This window comes from Schistocerca cancellata, chromosome 1 (assembly GCF_023864275.1).
Source record: "Schistocerca cancellata isolate TAMUIC-IGC-003103 chromosome 1, iqSchCanc2.1, whole genome shotgun sequence".
Classification (NCBI taxonomy): Eukaryota; Metazoa; Arthropoda; class Insecta; order Orthoptera; family Acrididae; genus Schistocerca; species Schistocerca cancellata.
The window spans coordinates 894,340,365-894,360,644 of record NC_064626.1 but is presented as its reverse complement, the minus strand read 5'-3'; the positions used below and the strand labels follow the sequence as shown (position 1 = coordinate 894,360,644).

Below are 20,280 nucleotides of genomic sequence, written 5' to 3'. Positions count from 1 at the left end.
TGAGTTTTGGACGTGAGATAAACATTAGTATTTAATGGTGCATTTTAAGCTATATGATAGATTTGAAGAAGTGCTCCTGTGCATGTTTGTGCAACCAATTTTTATGAACTTTAATGAATTGAATGTATGGTGCGAAGATTGAACAACTGTGAACTACTAACATATAATCTATTTAAGTAGTGAAAAAAGCGATCTCCATGTGTTTTTAATCGCTACTACAGATAATTTAGATACAGAAATATTTAATTTGCAAAATCTTACATATTTCCAGAAATAATGCAATTTCATTTTGCTCAAATATTTGTAGAAATCTGAAATTATACTTGCGTATTATGAGAAGCATGCAATTAGCATGTATCTGTTTGTGTATCAGTGTGAGGGAGTGTTGATGCATGTGTGTGTTTGTGTGGTTGTGTGTGCGTGTGTGTTTGTGTTTGTGTGTGTGTGTGTGTTTTTGGACTTGATAAATGATACATAATTTTATCAAAGAGTTTACTTTTGAGATATCGATTCCATCTTCTTTGGAAACGTTTCAACACAGTCATAGTCATTGGTTTGATAGACAACTGAACACGGGGAAAGATCTAGTTATGTATTACGAAAAATTTTGCAGGTTTAGTTCTACATAGCAGAAAAATCGTCAAAACAACCTCTTCCTTCTTTCTGGGTTCGTTGTGCGTTTTTATTAGATATTGGAGTTATTTAATAGTTGATTGTAGGAAATACAATCTAAAAACGTTTAGGGAGCCTTGATACCATAGCTACGGTTGATAAATGTTGCAACTTTAGTCGAAAGTCGTTATTGTACATAACATCTAGTGGCCCTTATTCATTCATAATAAAAAGCAACAGCTGACAGTCAGTATCATGGATTATATTTTTACTGTGTATAACATGATGCATTATATTTGTCCCTTGTAATGTCGTGCTTAAGAATGATTTACATGTGGAAATATTTAATTTGTGGGTGTATTGTGACTTACACGAACTGTAGTCCTAATTAATTACATTCTTCCAGAAAATTAGACTATCTGTTGGTTTGTATGCTTGCCTGATTATCGTAGGATTTTAACAAATATCTATTTTCTGCGGTTATAAGTCTTGTCAGGTTAGTTTTACATCAGTCTCTTATGCCTAACTTTATATTCACTGTTAGGTTATGTTATTTGTCAGTATTCAGGAATGTAGTACTCACTTTAGAGTCGACAAATACGTTTGGGGCACTAGTTTGATTCAAATTAGATCTTTTTTAAGCGTGTGACGTAGTTTTTTGTTAAATAATTCAGGTCATTTGAATACTTTTGAATAGAGACCAGACGATACTACATTTTAACTCTCTCTCATTTTAGTGTTGGCTAAAATATATTAGGCTCTGATCTTATGTGTGTGTGTGTGTGTGTGTGTGTGAGTGTGTGTGTGTGTGTGTGTGTTTAATAATTTTTTTGGATATATATTTTTGTATATGACACAAAACAAACAGTCGAATTCTTTTGATCGTTTCGTAAGTCCGTGTGTGTGTGTGTGTGTATGTGTGTGTGTGTGTGTGTGTGTGTGTGTGTGTTGTGTGTGAGAGAGAGAGAGACAGAGGGAGGGATGGACAGGGAGAGAGAGAGAGAGAGAGAGAGAGAGAGACTTCGAATTTACTGCCCAGCATCAGCTCTAACTTTTTTAAATGGCCTTCCAATTTTCAATTTTCCTGTCTCAATTTTTTTATGAGATCATCAATAGAAAGGTTCATGGTTTATGATGTCACAATAATTATGTCATTAACGAAGGGCATGGCTTATTATATATACATAAATTGCATGTACTCACCCTGCACTAACTCTTGCTCCTCTCAAGATCAAGTGGGTGGAATCTTGGATTGTGCTGTCAGTGGTACTGCAATCTTCAGTAATGAATGTAAGTGTAAAATGTAGTTGTTAGCGATACTACCGCCAAGTCCTCTGCCTAAGCCGTACTCCGTACTAAGCCACAAACTCTTCCAAGTCAAAGCCTCTTCCTAAGCCATGCCGCCTTTCCAAGCCACACCCCTGTCTGAAACCATGCCCCCTTCCAAAGCCACATCATCTTCCGAAGACTGGCCCTGCTTTTTAGCCATGCCTCCTTCTTAAGTCACACATCCCTTCCCTAGCCACACTACCGCTTTCTTTGCCACACCCTCCACTCACTCACCCCTACACTCACCTCTCCTTTCTTCACCTCCAATCACATCTCAGTATCTTAATGACCATTAAAGTGAAACAGTCAGTCTACATGTAGTCCCAGAACTGCCATCTTGGCCATTTTCATAAGTATCCAAATAGTCTAAACTTTGCATAATTTGGGTCCATGTTGAAAGGTTTCTGAAAGACTTGAATTATTTGTCAGAAACACAAAAGGGTGTAACTTACAGTATTTCCACATCTAAAATGTCTTATTATTTATGAAAATACACAAGCTTTCCCAGTGGAACACAATGTTTGTGTAAACTGACACAATGTCATTTTCACATCTAAAATATGTCAAAATTATGTCAGTTTAATCAGTAAGACATAATCTCCCTCTCTACTCTGAGAATCATGTTATGTACACGTCTCCATTACCGCGTATTGTAAGAGACTGAATGAATCATCTTTAATGTGAGATATCTGTAAAGACTTTTCTAGCTCAATGTTAGATGACATATGTGTCTGTAAAGGCCTTGTTAACTCACTACCAGCTTGAGTGTTTCACGCCAGCTATTAATTTCACAATGAATGCATCTCAGAAAACGTCCCACACGGCACAGTTCTGGTGACATGATGGAGGCAAGAAAAGGCACACAAGAGATGACTGCCTGCAGACAGCTCAGCAGCATAGTTTTGATTTCGGATTTGTGTTTAGGATGTGTATAAAAACCCGAAGAGCTGAAGTTTCATGTTCTTGCAAATAATGACTTAAGCTGTGAAGTAGTAGGTAGCTTGGTACGAGGGTTAAATTATACATAAAATTTTTCAGTCTACTGTCATATTGTGTAGTTTTTGAGTGACAGTAAAGGTACAAGGAATCAACTTCGCTCCATTTTCTGATCACAACTTTTCTTTTATTCGGCGCAAATGAACATTCACTTCAAATAACATCAAGTTAACACTTAAAGAATTTTGCAATTGTGGCACTGAGAATATTTTCATATATATATTCCATACTATAAAAACCATGTGGTATTTCAGACAGTTATGATAATTGGTATTGAATGTTTTACTAATGCCACATTATCTATCATAATCCACAATTGTGCAAAATCATGCTACTTGCATTGTGGATGAAGGTTAATGTTATGAATGCAAATTATAAGGCTGCTGTAAACCATTTGAGAAAGTTGTACTATATTTATTCACACAGCTCTTCTTTTTCCCCACGTCAGTTTACACTTGGAAAACTGTAAAATATGAACGCAGGCCGACAATGATAGTTGACACAAGAAATAGACTTTCAGATATGAAAAACTATTCGGATATCATATAGTCATGATGAATGTGCCTTACCTTGACAGTGGACGTAAGCGACTGAATCTCCCTCAGTTTATATTTCTTTACAGTTAAGGATCAAACAAAACTGTAAAAAATTGCCCATTTTGTCTTCAGATCGTTTCTTTCTATAATATAACTGGTCCGCATACAGCTCCTTCTCGAAAATGGCTCCTCATCACAAAAGGTCGCTGTTTCATTGTGTGAACTCACAAACGCTGCCCATACTCAATCGGAATTTGCATACAGAACTCTGAGTACTAGTCTTCATTTCTGCAATTGGCTTAGATGTTCAATAATGAGATCACCACATTTATATAAATGGTAGCACTTTGTGGTGGAAACTGTAAGTAGTTTGAAATGAATTATGTATTGATTTATCAACATCATTAACACCTAGTCTAACTATAAGTGTTAAATGTGACAATGGTTTTGCAAGCTCTATTTTAATTCGTCTTAGTTCAGTTAAAGCCTACCAGAGTCTGATGGCCAGGGTAAAGCACATGCAGCGATATAGAGCCTGCCTCTTGGTAGTTTTTCTGTTCCCAATACAGCTATTGAGAGCAGGTATTGCATACACAAGGTAGCTTTGTTTTGTATTTTAACGTTCTGCGAGAAAAAAAAAGAAATTTTAAGTTGCAATCGTTTCCATGTCATTAACCTATTTTCTGTCGTATTTTAATGTGTAGGCAAGGGAATAATTTAATTAATTGGATAATCTACACTATGATAAAGGCTTGTCAACATTGCTCATATTAAAAGAGAGACAGTGTATAGATAACTCTCGTCTCTCTCTACAAAAGGAAATGTTCTGACTGATCCACTGACTCATCATCACCCAACCGCTAAGGACAGAAACTTGAAATTTGGAGAGGTTGTCGTTCTTACGCTGTAGGCATTACTTAAGAACACCCCTAAGGGGTTGAAATTGTGGATGAAAGATTATTTGAAAAAGTCGCAATCAAGGCAATTTTCAAGCTAGAACTATGGAAATTGGTATTTGGTTTCTTGGTCAGAATTTAAAAAAATAAATATGCGTTTCAGGAGTTGTGGAAATTCAACCTCCAAGAGGGTGACATAGTGGGTGAATTTTTATAATGAATCATTACTAAAGGTAAGACTTGTTAAAGGCTACATCTATGACTTTGCAGTTAGAAATATTGAAAAAACTATAACTCAGTGGTTTTGAAAATTCAACCCCAAAGGGGGTGAAATAGTTTTATAAATATATTTTATTATGAAAGCATTTTTAAAGCTCAATTTATGAAAATTTCTATTTGGCTTCTCTGAAGGAAACAAAAAAGTATGTATCAATGTTTTTGGAAATCCAACCCCTAATGCAGTGAAGAAAGGGATGAAAGATTTTACAGGAACATTTCATTATAAAAGCATTTCAGAAACTAAATCCATGGAAATTTGTATATTGCTTCCCAGCCAGAATTAAAATACCTGTATCAGCGTTTTTAGAAATTCAGCCAGTAAGATGATGAAATAAGGGAAATTAATTTTTAATTTACTTGTCTTATCACAGGCACATAATAACGCAACTCGCCTTTGCCACTGGATGAGAGTTACCTCTCAATTCCTGTAACGTGATGTACCGCTCAATATAACATTTTTTTGTCTGATATCTGTCAGTGGGTTTTACATCTGTCATCTGAAGAGTATAGTTTTGGCTGCCTTTTTAACACGTGGTTTTGTTTGTGTAAGCCAAGTACAATGTTTTTAGAGTGTTGACTCGTAGGTGATCATTGTGCTTAAGAATATATAAATCCGATAATCTTTTTAAAAAGTTGCAAGTCTTTTATGAAGTCTTGATTTATTAAAATTCAATACCCTGCCTGCAGCTATGTTTGCATAGATTAGACACGCTGTTTGTACAGTATCTAGATTTACATATGAGCAGTGGGCGTAACGCCATACAAATTAGTCTGACGAAAAACAAAAGAAAAAAATACTTGTGCAGACAATACAGTTTACGCAAGCGCAGCAGCGAGCACTAAGGTAGTTACATAATAAATTCTCACGTTTTAGTGTCATAAACACAACGATTTTCCTTGTAAATACACATTTAGGTAACGTAAACGAAAGCCATAAGTATAATAGTAACAGATGAATACTACTCATACCATATACATATCGAGTAGCCAGCGTTTATGTTACCTCGAAAAGTTTACGTGCAGTTGGTGAACGCACATTGAATTGCCTTCAAAGGTGGTTAATGCCTATGAAGCCATGCAACAAAATTACAACTTCTGTTCAGTTAAGCGTGGAAAAACAATCCGAACCGTGTTAGTAGATTTATTGTTTAACGAAGTCATGTAGATTAAATAACCAGGTCTAACGTTGTAAATGGAACAAGCACGTACGATACATGGAGAGAAGAATGTTGAGAACTGACGCGACTGTTTTCTGTAACATACATCTCGCATAAGAACCACAGAAATCAGCATGACGTGATGTTCCAAAAGAATTTCTTGTGTGTTACAGATAAGAACAGCAGTACTTCTTTCATCCGCTTCCTCACCTCACAGTATACCATTCACGCAAACATGGCATTATTAAAAGTGTAACAAAAACTGATTTTGATTCTCTCGTATTAGTACACAGTGCAGGTAATGTATCTGGTCCAAGGCACCGACTGCTCGCAGGTGACTGGCGGCACAGCTTTTCACAACCAAGCTGACAGACAGTGAGGCGAATGTACAAGTGCTAGTGTTGTGACGATTATCTGACAGTAAGTATTACCTGCGATCACTCGTAACCAATCCATATCAGTGTCTGACAGGTGCATAGTAATCTCAATGCGTTGTGTAAGGTTACGATGTCATATAGAATCTGCCAGCAGCAGCTACTGGAAGGCCATGTTTGGACATAAATCAGGGCGACACGTGACTGTGAAACAAGAAACGGGCCAGCGAGTCGTTTTTGCCTCTATGGATTACTAGAACCTACGGAGAGTTGGAGCTCTAGCAAGTGTAAACACGCTGGTCGATGAAATGGAGAGGGGTAGAGGTAGATAGTTATTGAGAACTCACAGGCAGTGTGGGTGCTTTCATTAACGCACGCACACTCTGATATTAGTATGCCATGATGATGTCATTGGTTGCAACTGAGTATTTGACTGAATACGGACGTCACAATACGTATTCAAATTCCGATATCCTATTCATGTAATTCTAATAACAATGAGGGCAACAGGGTTTCCATTGACCATCACAAGCAGTTACGAATATTCAGATAGACTCGATTAAATGGCTGATGGCTTGAATGTTGTTATTCAAATATCTCTTGACACAAAATAAAAGCTTTTATTCTCACAGAATCGTTTACTTTAAATTTCTCAGGCATTTATAAATTTTACATTAGTAATACAACAGTTGTTATCATTTCATTTGTTTACATTTATTTTTTTATTAAACTGCCAATAGAGTAAATATTCTCTGACTCCAGCATGTTCTTGAACAACCATGAACAGAATGAAGTTCGCCCCAAAAATCAGACTTTTCCCTTTGACATAAAATGTACACTGATCAACCAGAACATTACGACCAGCTACCTAATAATCAGCATATCCACGTTTGGCACGGATGACAGCGACGATACATCGTGGCGTGGGAGCAATGTGGTCTTGGTGGGCTGCCGGAGGGAGCTGGCATGTAATTTCCTTAAATTCCGGCGAGAGGGACGGTGAGTTCTGACGTCACTTTCAACCACATCCCAGACGTGTTCGATCGATCTCGAACCACCTAATCACGCTCCTGGTCTTGTGACGTGGCGCAATATCTTGTTGAAAAATGCCACTGCCGTTGGGAAACATGATCGTCATGAAGGAGTGTAGTACGTGGTCTGCAACCAGGGTATGTTCATGGACTTGCACGAGCTCCACTGGACCTATGGATGCCCACTTGAATCTTCCCCAGAGCATAATGGAGCCGTTGCAAGATTGTCTCCATTCCCTAGTAGAAGTGTCAAGAAGCTGTCCCCGTAGTAGACGAAGGATTCGCGGTATATGGAGAAGGTGTCAGGATTCATCAGACCATGAAACGCTCTGCTACTGTGCCAACGTCCAGTGCCGACGGTCACGTTCCCATAGTTACCGATGTCTTTGTGCCGGCCGTGGTGGCCAAGCGGTTAAAGGCGCTACAGTCTGGAACCGCGCGGCCGCTACGGTCGCAGGTTCGAATCCTGCCTCGGGCATGGATGTGTGTGCTGTCCTTAGGTTAGTTAGGTTTAAGTAGTTCTAAGTTCTAGGGGACTGATGACCTTAGAAGTTAAGTCCCATAGTGCTCAGAGCCTTTTGAACCATTTGATGTCTTTGTGTTAACATCAGCACAGGTGTGCGTCTTGGTCTGAGGAGGCCCATCATTAGGAGTGTTAGCTGCACTGTGTGTTCAGACACACTTTGCTCGGCTTTAAAGTCTGATGTTAGTTCCGTCACAGTTCGCTGCCTGTCGTATTTTACCAGTCTCCCAGCATACGACGTGTCGCACCTACAATGAGGAGTGGCCGCCCAACTCTACATCATCTGGACGTGGTTTCGCCTTGGTTTCTCCACGTACTGAAGACACTCACCACAGCGCTGCTCCAACACCCAACAATCCGTGGAGTTTCCAAAATGCTCGTGCCGAGTCTCAGGAACATCACAATCTGCTCTCGGTCAAGCTCAGATAGATGGCGCGCCTTCCCCATTCTACACACGGACAGCACGCTCCCTGATAACATATGCACCATGCGTGTGTCTGTCTAGCAGTCATTTCTCACCAGATGACGCTGCTATCGCCTGGACCGCTTTATGTCGATAGTAGGTCGGCTGTCATAATGTTCTGGCTGATCGTTGTATGTCGTCATCAGTGTATGCTTCGATACCGATCACATAATGCTCTTTCGAAAAATTAAGTTTTTCTTATTAAATGAATGACTGGTCAGTGTCCTGCATATGCTATGGTGACAGGCTAGAATAACAAGACTTTTTAATAGGGAAATGTCATATTGATGGTACACATCGCTTTGGTCGAAGATAAATCGCCGCTGCCGTTGTTGTTCACAGTAAAATGAAGTGTACTTACAGAATAGACATTGTTTCTGGTTATAACAGGTATAGCAGTTTATTCTGGAGTTTAATCTAGATTTAGAATTTTACAAATTATGTTTAATTTACGTTCACTTTATTCGTCTGAGATATCACTGAGAACTAAAATGGTCCTGGTCACTGTGACGTACGTACACTTTGCCTGAGACGTGGCGTGTCCTCACGCTGCTGGTTGTGTGTGTGTTGCAGGTGCGAGGCCAGGCATGCTAGACTACATGATCTGGCCGTGGGCGGAGCGCATGGAAGCGCTGCGCGCGATGCACCCCGACGTCAAGCTGCCGCTGCAGGACTTCCCCAGACTCGTGAGTCTATTCTGATTGTCTCGTTCATCACTCATTGCCGCAAAGACCACGAGAGGGCTATTCGTATTACTATGCCTTACTGAACCTCGATAAAAAGCCATAAGACACGAGAGATGTGTGACACGTAATTTCGATAGAGAGTCTGAACGTGAAATCCACATTACAGATCACTTATTTTCGATTTTGCAGTGCCCTGCAACACGGTAACTGATCTTTCTGCTGTTAACGAACCCGAACTGAAGGCGGTGCGTGCTATTTTCTTTTTCTAATACTCTCTAAGGCAAACCAAATCGTATGTTAAGTTTTCTATTTAAATAAATACTGCTGTATTTTCAAAATCTTTCGACACTGTTTACATTATCTTTTAGTCTTGACACTGTTCCACCAAGTCATCATCGAGAAACCGAATCAGGAGGGTAAGATCAAACCACTCTAGGCGTCGCTGATATGAATGCAGATTGCTTCAGCACTCCTACACTCCTGGAAATTGAAATAAGAACACCGTGAATTCATTGTCCCAGGAAGGGGAAACTTTATTGACACATTCCTGGGGTCAGATACATCACATGATCACACTGACAGAACCACAGGCACATAGACACAGGCAATAGAGCATGCACAATGTCGGCACTAGTACAGTGTATATCCACCTTTCGCAGCAATGCAGGCTGCTATTCTCCCATGGAGACGATCGTAGAGATGCTGGATGTAGTCCTGTGGAACGGCTTGCCATGCCATTTCCACCTGGCGCCTCAGTTGGACCAGCGTTCGTGCTGGACGTGCAGACCGCGTGAGACGACGCTTCATCCAGTCCCAAACATGCTCAATGGGGGACAGATCCGGAGATCTTGCTGGCCAGGGTAGTTGACTTACACCTTCTAGAGCACGTTGGGTGGCACGGGATACATGCGGACGTGCATTGTCCTGTTGGAACAGCAAGTTCCCTTGCCGGTCTAGGAATGGTAGAACGATGGGTTCGATGACGGTTTGGATGTACCGTGCACTATTCAGTGTCCCCTCGACGATCACCAGTGGTGTACGGCCAGTGTAGGAGATCGCTCCCCACACCATGATGCCGGGTGTTGGCCCTGTGTGCCTCGGTCGTATGCAGTCCTGATTGTGGCGCTCACCTGCACGGCGCCAAACACGCATACGACCATCATTGGCACCAAGGCAGAAGCGACTCTCATCGCTGAAGACGACACGTCTCCATTCGTCCCTCCATTCACGCCTGTCGCGACACCACTGGAGGCGGGCTGCACGATGTTGGGGCGTGAGCGGAAGACGGCCTAACGGTGTGCGGGACCGTAGCCCAGCTTCATGGAGACGGTTGCGAATGGTCCTCGCCGATACCCCAGGAGCAACAGTGTCCCTAATTTGCTGGGAAGTGGCGGTGCGGTCCCCTACGGCACTGCGTAGGATCCTACGGTCTTGGCGTGCATCCGTGCGTCGCTGCGGTCCGGTCCCAGGTCGACGGGCACGTGCACCTTCCGCCGACCACTGGCGACAACATCGATGTACTGTGGAGACCTCACGCCCCACGTGTTGAGCAATTCGGCGGTACGTCCACCCAGCCTCCCGCATGCCCACTATACGCCCTCGCTCAAAGTCCGTCAACTGCACATACGGTTCACGTCCACGCTGTCGCGGCATGCTACCAGTGTTAAAGACTGCGATGGAGCTCCGTATGCCACGGCAAACTGGCTGACACTGACGGCGGCGGTGCACAAATGCTGCGCAGCTAGCGCCATTCGACGGCCAACACCGCGGTTCCTGGTGTGTCTGCTGTGCCGTGCGTGTGATCATTGCTTGTACAGCCCTCTCGCAGTGTCCGGAGCAAGTATGGTGGGTCTGACACACCGGTGTCAATGTGTTCTTTTTTCCATTTCCAGGAGTGTAATTGCTAAAATCACGTAATTCCATCATTTCAGTTACCAGTTAGGTATAAGACATTAGGTGATACATACAGAATGACAGAGTGCTAAACACTGTTTTGTGGGTTGCTCGTATAGAACATACAATGCTAGATGTATGCAAACGTCTTATATAGCTGTTTTGTGATAAATTGTTCCTTTTCCTACACAATCCACCGTAGTTTCTCTTTTCTTCATGGTGCATGCTCTATTACCTGGGATATCTATGGCTGCAGAAGTGTGTTTCACATTTCCAGTAAATGTCAATCGCTCTAATATTTATAGGAGGATCTGCGAATTACTAATATAAAAAAGTGCTGAATGAAAAAAGTTCAGAGATTAATAAAGTTGACTAACATAATAGTATTATAACTCAAATCGGAAACAATTTTAGCGATCTTACTCAAATGGTGGGCTAACATCATTTAGGATTAAACTGAAGGTAATACAAGTGATCATTAATAAATTGCATCAGACCTATGTAACTGCGAAACACATGTGTGCTGAGTTCGTTTCTCAAAGCATTCACCATAAAAACCCATGAGCAAGCATACGAAGTATGATAGTACTATTCCTTCAGTAAATATGACTTGAAATATTGTACATCACTATAAACTGCAGCAAAACATTCGAAGTTCACTGGTGAACACAGCAGTTGTCCAGCTTCGGAGAATGTGCTGAAGCTGCTATACTTCTGTTGCGGGGTCGGTGTGTCGAACCCGGGAATCCAGATGGCAGAGCTGAAGCCAGGGCCCACCATGCCATATTTTGTCAGGAGGCCGAGCAAGTTCAAGAGCGTAAAGGTGCAGTGCAGAGTGATACAGCGGTATTCGCTAACATTTGTTTATTCAGATGATTTACAGTACTCGATGGGCGAAGCGCAGTATCGGCGTGCCACTCACTGTCCCGCGAGTCCAGTAGGCTCAGCAGACTCCTGGTATGTCAACGCCGCTGCTGCCATCATCAAAGCCGCCCCGCTGGAAGTCGGCCACACTCTCCGGTCGCCACCCACCGATGCGTTGCGACCTGCGCCGCACTGCTGCCCGCAATTCTGGAGACTGCTACAGTCCCTGGTCCTCGCCGCGCTCTGCACCATTTGTCCTGCTCGTGGATGTACTGGCCACCCTCGGGCCGTCACTGCTTCCAGGACAGGATTAGACTCGAACCTGAGCCCTCCTGAATGCTCTGCCACAACTTGCCGCTAGTGGTGCTTGCCAGATGGCAACACCTGCCGCTGTCTCTGATGCTGTTGCAGTTCTGCTACGCCTCCCGCAGCATACACCTCGCCCAGACCCTGGTACGCCAGGTGGGAAGCAAACATGCCCCGTAGACTCGAGTGGAACCGAGCCCCTCCTGGACCCGCTGCAGACTGCTGTCACTGCCCTCTTTCAGGCAGACCGCGCGATATCCAAGTTCCAGGCTGCCATTCCGTTCTGCACCGGTGTTGTGTCCCCAGAGGCGGAATATAGCCCAAACGGGTACATAGAAAACACAATACAGTTTATGCAGAATACTTATAACATTGCTGCCAGACTGGTTCCTATAAGCGAAGACCAACACAGGTCTGTCTCGACGCTCAACTGGCCTGGCACACTCTGTCTCAAGCTAAAATTGTCCATCTATTTATATCAGTTTTTCCCTCGCTTCTGACGTAGTGTGAGAGAGAGATAGAAACTAAAGCAGGGATAAATTCCCACACGTCAGCTACTTACAAATCGCCACTCTTGGCTCTGGCCTAGTGCCCCGCCTCATAAATCGCAATCACTTATAGCAATTCTGCAGTTTTATGCATCCTTGTTCCTCCACGCAAAACAAATATTGCGTGCAGTACTGCCGTCGCAGCTACGCGTCTGCGAGTGCCATGTTTACCTTGCCTGGCCCGCTGGCTGTTGACTGTTACCACACTCTGCCAGCAGCCCAGATTTCACGCCCAACCGTGTCTTCATTGAATTTTGACAAAATTTCCCTTTCCTTCGACTAGGACTAATACTAGCTCAGCAGTTCTCTTGAAATTCAAGTGCTGTCAGTGGAGGCGGTGGATCAGAATTTGGCGCTACAGAAGCGCGTTCAGAGCCTACTTGGAGATTTGAGAGCAGTGCAAATATACTAGTAGTATCTTTTCTTGTGGAAGTATCTTTTCTTTTCCGATTCGGCTAGATTTCTGTATTGGCGGTGATAGCCGGAGCATTTCTTTAGCTTCTCACTGCATGTGCAGTTTGTGGAGGACTGGTTGGTTGTTCATCTGCTGAATCAGGGTGCGATACTGGCAAGATGGTCTGGTCCAGGAGGTAATCCACTGCAGTGAACGTCCTCAGAGTCTGGTTCGTCGTAGCTGGAGCGGCCGACGGGACCACTGGCGATTGCTGAACTCTGCGTTCGGACTTATCTCTTCACGCTTCCACATCGTGAATCAAACGAATGAGGCATGTCCATCGATTCATGCACTTGTATACTCTGTGTTACATTGTTAAAATTTTTTATGATCATATCTGTTTTCCCTTGATTGACTTCTGACAGGAGTCAAACGCTCATATATTTGATGGACGTTGCTTTATGGGCGTTTCTTTAGTGGTTTATAGCTTAATGTTCGACTCTAAGCTTCTACATCACACCGAAGAATGACACTTTAAGGCATCAATACCCACGTTCATGTCTTAAGTAAGTTCTTCAAATGAATCAGCAATAAAGACACAATTTAAAATAGCTACTGTCCTACCGTAATCTCGAATACCTACACTCCAAAACATAGAAAGAGCAAAAGAAAAAAAGAGAAAAAACCACGCATCACGAAGGAGTAAACCGAATGGGACGGAAATGGGTAGATGTGATGTATATGTACAGACAAACAAATTATTACATTTTCAGAAAGATTGGGTGATTTATTCAAGAGAAGAGCTTCACAAATTGAGCAAGTCAACGCCGCATTGGTCGATCTCTGGCCCTTATGCAAGCACTTAGTTGGCTAGGTATTGATTGACAGATTTGTTGGATGTTCTCATGAAGAATATCGTGCCAGATTCTGTCCAACTGGCACGTTAGATCATCAAAATCCTCTGTTGCTTGGAGAGCCGTGCCCGTAATGCTCCAGTGCTGTCAGTTGCGGAAAGATCCGGGAAAGATCCGGCGTCCCTGCTGGCCAAGGTAGTGTTTGGCAAGCACGAAGAGAAGCAGTAGAAACTGTGCCGGGTGCGGGCATGCATTACCTTGCTGAAATGTAAACCCAAGGTGGCTTGCGGTGAAGGGCAACGAAACTGAATGGCTCTGAGCACTATGGGACTTAACATCTGAGGTCATCAGTTCCCTAGACTTAGAGCTACTTAAACCTAACGACATCACAGACATCCATATCCGAGGCAGGATTCAAACCTGCGACCGTAGCGGCAGCGCGGTTCCGGACTGAAGCGCCTAGAACCGCTCGGCCGCAGCGGCCGCCCGACAAAACTGATAGTAGAATATCATCAACGAATCGCTGTGCTGTATGGGTGCCTCGAAAGACTACCAAAGTGGTCCCGCCACGAAATGAGACAATGCCTCAGGCCGTCACTCCTGGCTGCCAGGCCATATGTTGGGTGACGGTTGGCTGGTATCCCACCACTCTCTGGGGAGTCTCCAGCCATGTATTAGGCCTGTAATCTCGTTGATTGGAGCAGAATTGTCTTCAGTGATGAACCCCGCTTCGAACTGAGACCCGATTACTAGCAAAGAGGTGTCTGGAGGCGCCCCAGACACCGGTGGGATATCTGTCCGATAAACAGAAGTGATGGTCTAGGGTGCCATTTATTTTCATAGCAGGGAAGCTTCGGCCGTCTTTTCTTGTCTTTGAGTGTACATGGAAGCTAATCTGACGACAATAAAGCTGATTGTAAGTAGGCGGTGAGATGGTACGGCTTAACGCACTCAAAATGAAATACAAAAATTTGAACAATTAGAGAAATTCGCTTGTAAGTACATAAAATTCTCGCCGCGACATGTATTAAACCAGTACTGTCGTATTACAAACTTCCGTTTACTCTGATGTTACCCTAAACCAGTACTGTCGTATTACAAACTTCCGTTTACTCTGATGTTACCGTTGTAAATCAGATGATAACAAAGAGGTTTGACTTGCAGATGGCGTGGGGAGCGGCCATGAAGCAGGATCCAGCGGTTAGAGCTTCAGTCATGAGCGTGGAAGCGCACGCCGCATTCATCAAGAAATACAGAGACGGCAGCCTTGACTACGATAAACTGTAGCAGGCACAGCGTGCCATTTGCAGCAGATCACTGTTTGCGGCATCGCAACTGTATCACCTTGGAAGATGGGTTGCAGTTCTTCGACGTTCGACATTGAACTAAGTTGAATAATTTCACTGATGGACATTAACATGAAAACTGCTAAATATAGCTTCCTTATTTAAAAAATGTGAATATACACATGTAAATTAAATAAACTAATATGGTGCTTTATTATTAAATGTGTCTTTATCTTTCGATTCGTTTTGTGAATTCTTTTCTTTTGAATGTCTTTAAACAGACTGACGAGAAATCTTTGTTCCTGAGCCCAGAAGCTCAACTGTGTTTTATTACCGCGTTTTAATCAGCTGCTGCTGTGATTAATTCAGAAAAACGTTAAGAAAAAGTTAAGCATAAAGCCAGTCCTAACAACACTACTTATTTCTAGCACAAAGCAACATACTCATGTAGTGTACTGTTCGTGAACATTACCTGTATAATACCCTTGCAATATAACGTGAAAATATCACCCACACAATTCGTACTACTGTTGCCTAAGAAACAGAGCCTGTTACAGCAAAGAAACCAACAAACACAGCAAACTACATAACACATATGCACACTATTTTGTAACGACATAATGTTGTACTTTGGTAAAAGCTTCCCTACTACTCACTTCAAACCAGTTTAAGAAAGAAGTGGCCGATGAATGCAAAGAAGTTTTTAACTAGATTTCACGAATAACTGATAAACTATTTCCGCTCAACAAAATGTTTTGCTACTGAAGACTGTTACAGAGTTGTTATTTAGTCAGTGGACTGTTGACCAATGCACTCTGGTGCTGCGTAATCTCTGGCCGTGCATCATTCGTCTGAAAAGGCTGGGAGAGGTTTCACAGCAGGAGCGGTGTCTAGTGTTGTGACTAGCTCCTAGACCAGCCTGTGCCATCTAGTGACAGTGGCTGGAAGGTGAAGTATTTTAGCGACACAAGAAGTTTTAGCAAAAGCAACTGATTTGAGCAACGTGATATGTATAGTTTTTAGCTTCAAAGTGTTGTAGATAATGACGTAAATGGTCGAAACTAATTGCATTATAGAGCTGTAGCACATTTGGGTAGTACACATAAAAATGTATTTTATCGAAGTTGTGGAAAGCGATCTAGTGAACATAATATCTACAACGTTCTTCCACTAAGGATCCTGGTAAATATTCTAATCTTGATCGTCAATGAAAAAAAATGAGATTTTTCTGAATCCCTTAAAGTGTCTAAAAGTTATTCAAACTATTTGAAGCCAGACTTTCTTGACCAGCATTCCCGCTTTTCTTCGTCTACAAGAAAACTCTGAAGCCGCCGCAGAATCATCGGAAATGTGTGAAACGAGCTTATCCCCACAGTCTCAACTAGAGTAACTGTGGCTGTGTTCACTGCATGATACACTAAGGTCAGTTCACTTGGAGCGCCATTATGGTGTTCCACTGCATTCTTTTTACTTACGAACAAGTTCTTTAGTTTCTTTGATTCAACATTACATTTTTCTTTCAATGTTTGTCCTTTACATTCTGTGTATTGACGCAAGTCATTTTTTTCCGCGTGAGAAATACTAAAATCCTTTCTGCATAAAACAAAACAGAAGGTATTCATTCGGTCCCCGTTTAACCCAAGAAAATGTATTTTCCCAATTATTCAGATACACTTGAGCGTGTTTACATTTCAGATTTTTTGGGGAAGCCATGTATGAACCTTCAATTCCGCGTTCACTCATTCTAAAACTAATTAAAACAGCCATTTTACTACACTAGTACGTAAATTTCATTGTTTAATATTTATGGTGGAAATACGAGAATGTGTACTTACCACCTGGTCTCGCAAGAAAATCGCTGAACCAGAAATGCGTCCCGCTCCGTCTACAGGTTAACAGAAACTGGTAATACTGAAATAACGGTTAACAATTATAATAAGCAACGCAACAATAGTTTGTGGCTGCTTGTTGCTGACGCTGCTGTGGTGTTCGGCAAGGTGTCGTCGTTGGGTGACTGTAGGAGTATACAAGATGACTCCGATAAAATACCTAGTTAGTGTGATGAATGGCAGCTTGCTCTAAATGTACAAAAATATATGTTATTGAAGTCGAGTAGGAAAAAACCATATAATGTTCGAATATAGCATTAGTAGTGTGCTGCTGGAAGCAGACACGTCGATTAAATATCTAGGCGACATAAAATGGAATCAGAAAGTAAGCATGGTAGTAGAGAAGGCAAATGGTCGACTTCGGTTTGTTGGGAGGTTGTAGGAAAGGAGACTGCTTATAGAACGTTAGTACGACCCATTTTTGAGTGTTCCTCGAGTGTTTGGGACATCGAAGCAATTCAGGGGCGTGTTGCTATAATTATTACCGGTAGGTTCGATCAAAAAGTTCAGAAGAACGCGAAATCCCGAAGATTGGCTAAAATTTACAAACGCGCGAAATTTGGCACGAACTTCAATGCGAGATGTCTTTAATAGGTTCCACAACGAAACATTGTCTCGAAATTTGGTAGAAAATACGAAGAAATTCTGGTCGTATGTAAAGTACACAAGCGGCAAGACGCAGTCAATACCTTCGCTGCGCAGTGCCGATGGTTTCAGAAAACATCGTTCTTGTGCACGAAGTAATGGCCGCCATCGACAGGGGATCTCAGGTTGATTCCGTATTTCTGGATTTCCGGAAAGCTTTTGACACCGTTCCTCACAAGCGACTTCTAATCAAGCTGCGGGCCTATGGGGTATCGCCTCAGTTGTGCGACTGGATTCGTGATTTCCTGTCAGGAAGGTCGCAGTTCGTAGTAATAGACGGCAAACCATCGAGTAAAACTGAAGTGATATCAGGCGTTCCCCAGGGAAGCGTCCCGGGACCTCTGCTGTTCCTTATCTATATAAATGACCTGGGTGACAATCTGAGCAGTTCTCTTAGGTTGTTCGCAGATGATGCTGTAATTTACCGTCTAATAAGGTCATCCGAAGACCAGTATCAGTTGCAAAGCGATTCAGAAAAGATTGCTGTATGGTGTGGCAGGTGGCAGTTGACGCTAAATAACGAAAAGTGTGAGGTGATCCACACGAGTTCCAAATGAAACACGTTGGAATTCGATTACTCGATAAATAGTACAATTCTCAAGGCTGTCAAGTCAACTAAGTACCTGGGTGTTAAAATTACGAACAACTTCAGTAGGAAAGACCACATAGATAATATTGTGGGGAAGGCGAGCCAAAGGTTGCGTTTCATTGGCAGGACACTTAGAAGATGCAACAAGTCCACTAAAGAGACAGCTTAAACTACACTCGTTCGTCCTCTGTTTGAATATTGCTGCGCGGTGTGGGATCCTTACCAGGTGGGATTGATGGAGGACATCGAAAGGGTGCATAAAAGGGTAGCTCGTTTTGTATTACCACGTAATAGGGGAGAGAGTGTAGCAGATATGATACGCGAGTTGGGATGGAAGTCATTAAAGCAAAGACGTTTTTCGTCGCGGAGAGATCTATTTACGAAATTTCAGTCACCAACTTTCTCTTCCGAATGCGAAAATATTTTGTTGAGCCCAACATACATAGGTAGAATGATCATCAAAATAAAATAAGAGAAATCAGAGCTCGAACAGAAAGGTTTAGGTGTTCGTTTTTCCCGCGCGCTGTTCGGGAGTGGAATGGTAGAGAGATAGTATGATTGTGGTTCGATGAACCCTCTGCCAAGCACTTAAATGTGAATTGCAGAGTAGTCATGTAGATGTAGATGTAGATGTATTACCGAGATGCTTCGTGTACTCAAGTGGGAACCCGTGGAGGAAACACAACGTTGTTTTCGCGGAACACTATTGAAAAACTTGGAAAACCAGCATTTGAAGTCGACTGCAGAACGATTCTACGGCCACCAATGTATATTTCGCCTAAGGAGCACGAAGATAAGGAAATTAGGGCTCGTAAGGATGGATACAGACAGTCGGTATTCCCCTCGCTCTATTTACGAGTGGAACAAGGAATGAAATAAATAGTAGTGGTACAAGGCAATCTCCTCTATGTGGCTTCTGAGTATGTAGATGCAGATATAGATATTAGCCCAAATACGATGAAACACCAGCCCTCCACGCCGGATAATCCAGTACCGTAGTTCGGTCAACTTGAGAACCTGTTTCTCTTGGCACCCATTACCTCAGACGAAGATAAATACAGCGTGGTCGTTGCACTGACGAACAAATAGCTACGGAAGTACGTCCTAGCTTCGCCGCTAAGCGCTGCAAAATACGCCTCTATTAAGCTTGCGATAGTAACGCGGTTGCAAAATGGTTCAAATGATTAAAATGGCTCTGAGCACTATGGGACTTAACATCTGGGGTCATCACTCCCCTAGAACAGAGAACTGCTTAAACCTAACTAACCCAAGGACTTACCACATATCCATGCCCGAGGCAGGATTCGAATCTGCGACCGTAGTGGTCGCGCGGTTCCAGACTGAAGCGCATTCAGAACCTAAGCGACTTGAAAAATTGTTCCACATTGAAGTATTCTGCGACCATACACCATCTCACTTACTTCTTGGCCTTCTTACGCTTGCAGGCAACGCAATTAACGGCGATATACTGTGGAATGTGTGGTTCACGCGCTTGATTTCGGGTGCACAGAAATGACAGGTGAGACGGACGTCGCTAGCCTACGGATGCACAGAAATGGCTAGCAGTAGACGTTCGAGGTCAGACTGGTGATTGAATAATGTAGCTATCGAGCGATGTCTCAACTGTATCCATCAGAACAGTTTTCTCTTTGAGCAGTCCAAGCACAAGTGACTGAACTGTCTAAGCAAGTCGCGGCCCTACAAGACCGGCGGTGCACAACTGCGTCGTGAGGGCGACGCTCTTCCAGCAGAAAACAGGCGTCTGCTCACAGGGGAGAATATGTACCGGTGTAACAAAAAATTTGTAGTTTGAAACACGTATGTAACATAGCAGCGATGGTGAGGCACGTTAAAATCTTTGACCAGAGAGCCTATAATCGTAGTTAGTCTGCGCTTGACCGCGCGAGTGTTGCAAGCAGTTCGCTTGTAGTCGTCATGTAGAGCAGTTCAGTTGTATTTGTCATGTAGAGCAGTTCAGTGGTAGTCGTCGTGGAGTACGCTAGTAGTCGTCATGCAGAGCAGTCGGTCAGTAGTAGCAGCCCAGTGCGGTTGTGTGATGTAGTCTGTAGGCAACACTAGTCAAGATGCTGAATGAGGTATATTGTTAATTAAGGTAATCATCAGATAATG

At 42.8% G+C, this 20,280-nt stretch overlaps 1 protein-coding gene across 2 annotated transcripts in view; it reads left to right on the top strand.

Moving 5' to 3' along the window:
- The window catches only part of LOC126190771 (pyrimidodiazepine synthase-like), a 237,326-nt gene that overhangs the window by 19,861 nt on the left and 197,185 nt on the right, over window positions 1-20,280 (top strand). Inside the window, exons 4-5 of one of the 2 annotated variants that reach the window (XM_049931306.1) lie at window positions 8,770-8,882; window positions 14,906-15,265. In XM_049931306.1, coding sequence (XP_049787263.1) covers window positions 8,770-8,882; window positions 14,906-15,028 — 236 coding nt within the window. In that variant the 3' untranslated portion in view covers window positions 15,029-15,265. Of the gene's footprint in view, window positions 1-8,769; window positions 8,883-14,905; window positions 15,266-20,280 lie in introns of those variants that run through there. The other variant, XM_049931316.1, reaches the window with a different exon arrangement.